The sequence below is a fragment of the Thamnophis elegans genome, chromosome 9 (assembly GCF_009769535.1).
Source record: "Thamnophis elegans isolate rThaEle1 chromosome 9, rThaEle1.pri, whole genome shotgun sequence".
NCBI lineage: Eukaryota > Metazoa > Chordata > Lepidosauria > Squamata > Colubridae > Thamnophis > Thamnophis elegans.
The window spans coordinates 2,156,797-2,161,756 of NC_045549.1; the positions used below are offsets into that span (position 1 = coordinate 2,156,797).

The following is a 4,960-nucleotide window of genomic DNA, read 5'->3' on the forward strand; positions in this document are numbered from 1 at the left end:
CAAGAGGCCGCCCAGCCTCTTCTTAGAACCTCCAGTGATGGAGCGGCCACAGCTTCGGTGGCAAGCAGTTCCGCTGGCTAATTGTCCTCACTGTCATGAAATCCTTCTTTAGTTCTTTAGTTGTTTTTCTCTTTGACTAGAATCAGGATCAGAATAGAGCTGGAAGGGACCTCGGAGGTCTTCTAGTCCAGCCCCCCCCACCGCTCAAGCAGGAGATCCCATTTCAGAGCTGTCCCAATCTCTTAAAAACCTCCAATGATGAAGCATCCAGAACCTCTGGTGGCAAGTTGTTCCACTGGTTAATTCTCCTCACTGTCTCCTTAGTTCTGTGTTGCTTCTCTCTTGATTCGTTTCCATCCATTGCTTCTTGTCCTCCCTCCAGGGGCTTCAGGTAGAAATAGCTTGACTCCTTCTTCTTTGGGGCAGCCCCCCCATAATATTGGAACACTGCCGTCCATGTTACCCCAATCCTTCCCTTCCTAACTTATACAGAAGACAGAATGACAGAGTTAGATGCTTCATCCATGAAAGCTTTCGAGAAGAGACAGGGCTGCCCTCGGTCAGAAATGGAGTAGGGCTTGGACGGGGGTTGACTGGATGACCTCCAAGGTCCCTTCCAACTCTGTAATTCTGTACCATCAGAAAGCTAAAAAAAGGGGGATCACGAGACCCCGGGGGATGCCACGACTGTCATAATTAGGAGTCTGTTGCCAGGTTGCTGAATTTTGACTAGGTGAGGTGACCACTGCATCGGTCGTAAGTGTGAACCACCGTCCTAAGTCCCTTTTTGTCAGCGCCATTGTAAACTCAGTCACTCCATAAACGGTCGTAAGTGGAGGACTACCGGAGTCTACCCCAGTAAGAAGCTTCCCCCGTTGGGTACCCAATCTCTTACAGATTAACAGAGTGGAAGGGGACCTTGGAGGTCATCTAGACCAACCCCCACCCAAGCAGGAGACCCTGCACCATTTCTGACCGAGGCCAGCCCAGTCCTCTTCTTGAAAGCTTCCAGGGGATGAAGGCTGCCACAACAACCCATCAGGCACAGCCCAGTCTTCGGGGTCCCCCCGAGTCGTCAGGAGGAGGGTGGGAGCCGAGCTCACTCCCCTGCCCCTCGTAGGTGACGGGGACCCTCTTCGTCTACGGCCTCTTCCTGTCCGAGCTCCTGCAGAGAAGACCCCCGTGGAGAAGATGGACTGAAATCCTTTACTGCGTCCAGGCCGTCAGCCGGGTGCTGGAGTTCCTGGTGGCCCTGTGTGTGGTGAGCTACGGCACCTGGGGCTCCATCGTGGGGGAGTGGACGTGGCTGGGGGCCTCGGTCATCATCGTTCCACTGCTACTTCAACGTCTGGCTGAGGGCCCGATCCGGCTGGAAGAACTTCTCGCTCGCTGGGAGGCCGCCAAGAAGATCGGCTTGCTACCGAGGGCCACCAGCAGGCAGCTGGAGGACCACAACGACCTGTGTGCCATCTGCTTCCAGGTGAGTTGCCCCCTCACCCTCACCGCGAGGAGTGAGCGGTTGCGTCCCCCTCTCCCCCACTGGGGAGACCTGATGGGCTTTGTGCTGTAATGCATCCAGATAGCTTGAGGATGGATTAAACCAGAGGTGTCAAACTCGATTTCAATGAGGGCCGCGTCAGAGTTGCATTTGACCTGTGGCAGGGCGGGGGCCAGGGAGGGTGTGGCCAGCTTGGCGTCTGCCAATGAAAACGGGGTTCCAAGCTCCGTTTTAGGCTGCAACAATCTCCTGCAATCCTCTGCCGGCGAACACGGAGCTCCGATTTTGCTTCCAGAGGCATCGCGGACAGGCCGTTCACTCTTTGCAGATCTAAGCCCCCCACGGGCTGGCTCTGGCCCCTCGGCCTTGAGTCAGACACCCCCGTTTTAAACCCTGGGCAAGGGTGTGAAGTACCCGTGGTTCGTCCATGAGGCCAGTGTTGAGAAAAGACACCTGTGTGGTTCAGCGTGGCTGCGCATGCCCTGTTATGCACTGGGCCATGGGTGACCGCCACACCTACCCAAGGAGTTATATGACAACACGAGGGGTCCCAACGGTGGTGTTTTTCTTTCCCAACACTGGACTTTCTGGTTTTCCTCTGAAAGACGTTTCGCTTCTCGTGTGTGCGAGGAGTGTAAATCCTTCCGTTCTGCACCATTCATGCCGAGCTGAAGAAGCTTCTGGGATGAGAAGCGAAATATCTTCAGAAAAAAAAACAGAAAGTCCAGTCACTTTTTGAAAAAGGAAAAACATCCTTTGGACAACCACGACCTGGATGACGGAGAATCTCCATAGGCACCTGGGCAAAGGGGTTGGATGGATGATCTCTTGAGGTCCCGTCCAGCTTTTAAGGTTCCTTACACTTCCCAAAGACTCTCTTGTCTTCCCTACCCTCCTTCATTCAACTGCCAAGGATTCTCTGAAATTTACATTGAATCCCACAAACACAAATGCAGCATTTATTTAAAAATCCAGCCCGGAGTCGCCGCACTAATCCTTGACTTACAACCGGTTCATTCAGTGACGGTTCAAAGTTACAACCGCCCTGAAAAAAGTGAAGTGAGGAACTGTTTTTCATACTTACGACCGTTACAGCTTCCCCACGGTCACATGATCTCAATTTACATGTGACCACGTACATGTGACGGGGGGCTCACGCCAATCCGCGTGGGCGGGCTTCTGGCGAGCGAAGTCGACGGGGAAAGCCGGATTCACTGAACAACCGTGTGACTAACGTAACCACCACAGTGATTCGCTGAACGATGGGGGTGAAGAAAGGTGGCATAATGGGGCACAACTCAAGCCAAGGGGAAAGGCAGATTCGCTTAACAATGGTTTCACTCATTTAACAACGGCAGGGATTCAGTTAACTCTGGCAAGAAAGGATCGTTAAATGGGACACTTCGCGACTGGCTCGCTTAGAAATGTTGGGCTCAATGATGGTCGTAAGTCGAGGACTACCTGTATCCCCTCAAATTCACCGTAGCAAGATCTTCGTTCCAGGTGAATTCTTTGTCATTTGTGGACGTGGCCGAGATCCAGGAGCCGAGGTGGCGCAGTGGTTAGGGTGCAGTACTGCAGGCCACTTCAGCTGACTGCTATCTGCAGTTCGGCGGTTCAAATCTCACCAGCTCAAGGTTGACTCAGCCTTCCATCCTTCCGAGGTGGGTGAAATGAGGACCCAGACTGTGGGGGCGATATGCTGACTCTGTAAACCGCTTAGAGAGGGCTGAAAGCCCTATGAAGCGGTATATAAGTCTAATAAATAAATGAATAAATGAACCCACTCCAAGCTCAGGTCTACGCAGGTCTCTTCTCCTCACCTCCCTTTCTCTCTCTCTTTTTCTCAGGAAATGACCCTCGCCGTGATCATGCCCTGCGGCCACATTTTCCACGAAGGCTGCCTTCGCAAGTGGTTCTATGTGCAGGACACCTGTCCCCTCTGCCACCAGGCGGTTCAAGTCCCGGCGACCCGGGAAGTCCAGCGAAGCCACGCTGGAGCAGAGGAGACATTCCAGCCGGAGCGTGGCCGATCCGTCAGCCACCAGAACACAGCAGACGCCAACAATGACAGCCCGCTGGACCCCGGCACGTCGAGTTGCGCAGAGCAGCCTGGGCTTCGGCCACGGGGGTCTGCTGGGAAGACCCTGTGAGTCCACGAGGGGCTGTATCTGGGCTGTCCCAAGAAAGAGCCCCCACCGCAAAAGGAAATGACCAACTGCCTGTGCTGGAAAGTCCGGAAAAACTCAGGGAATCGGTAGAGGTCCGGTGTATGGGGCAGCACCTTCCCCAAAGCGAGCTCTGAGATTACCCAGTGTGCAATGAGGCACCGGTCCCCCTTGGCCCTCGGCGCCTCGGAGTGCCGAGGGGCGTCGGGAGAGGATCACGGCAACAACCGCCAGCCATCCTCGCGATGCAGAGATTGTGGGCGAGGTTCAGGAGAAACCGGACGCTATCTGTGAGCAACTGGACAGTCTCAGGAACATCCTCCCCGCATCCCTTCCTGACCCTCAGCCGTCGCTCGCGGGTATTTCTCCCAAAAAAACCTTGTATCCCCTAACCTGCCTTCCGGCTTCCCCTTACCCTGTCAATTGCCTTTTGCCGGTCTAACTCAGGAACCTCAACCGGAGAAGTGTATTTTTCAAACCATGCACAGTGGGGGCTCGGAAAGCCCGTTGCTGCGTTCACCTTTTTTTGTGATCGGAAAACCCGCCGGCTCGATTCTCCGAACAAGGCAGGCTGACGTCAGCCTGGTAGCTGGGCTCTGCGGCTTCCTCGTGGATTTTTGGGGAAGGGGGAGCAACGGGTGGCATTTGGCAAGTCCATAAGGCGGGCAGGTAACTCGCCTGGCGTCCCAGGGGTGACCCAGCCCAGTGAGGCCACAAAACACGGCGCAGGTGAGAATTCCTCTCTACCCTCTTCTGCCCATTGCGTGTTGTGGTAGTTGTGTTGCAGAAGATCCGCCCCAGGCCTCTTGCTCTCTGGCTAAATAAAGCATGCAGGCCACTTTAAGGCACGTGGACTTCAACTCCCAGAATTCCCTAGCCAGCCATAAGCCCCCCGCTGGCTGGGGAATTCTGGGAGTTGAAGTCTACATGTCTTGAAATGGGCAAAAATTGGTACATGTGAAATAAAGGGGAGGGGTGGATTTCCAGCATGCGAAGAGGAAGAAAAGAAAAAAAACCCACAATTAGAGGACAGATTGGGGCGGGGGGATTATGGGGTCATTAACCCCAGAGTGGGACCCCCCTCAAATTCAAACCCGACCAGCATGATTAACCCTCAAATCCTGAAGAATCAGCCGCTAAAATCTGACGTGCCAAAGTGGGCTTAACTTTACCAAAAAGATTTAATCACACGGGTGGACTTTTTAATAGGGTGGGGGGAGAAGGGCAGGAATTGGGCGGTTTCGTGCGAACGGCAAATTCTTTGACTCTCTAAAATATCTCCGTTGTGAGTGGA

At 54.0% G+C, this 4,960-nt stretch overlaps 1 protein-coding gene across 1 annotated transcript in view; it reads left to right on the plus strand.

Annotated features, from left to right (window-relative positions):
• Positions 1–4,960, plus strand: part of LOC116513284 (RING finger protein 145-like) — a 10,075-nt gene extending 5,115 nt beyond the window's left edge. Inside the window, 4 exon segments of the mRNA XM_032224300.1 lie at positions 1,121–1,330; positions 1,332–1,380; positions 1,383–1,480; positions 3,349–4,960. Coding sequence (XP_032080191.1) covers positions 1,121–1,330; positions 1,332–1,380; positions 1,383–1,480; positions 3,349–3,651 — 660 coding nt within the window. The 3' untranslated portion in view covers positions 3,652–4,960.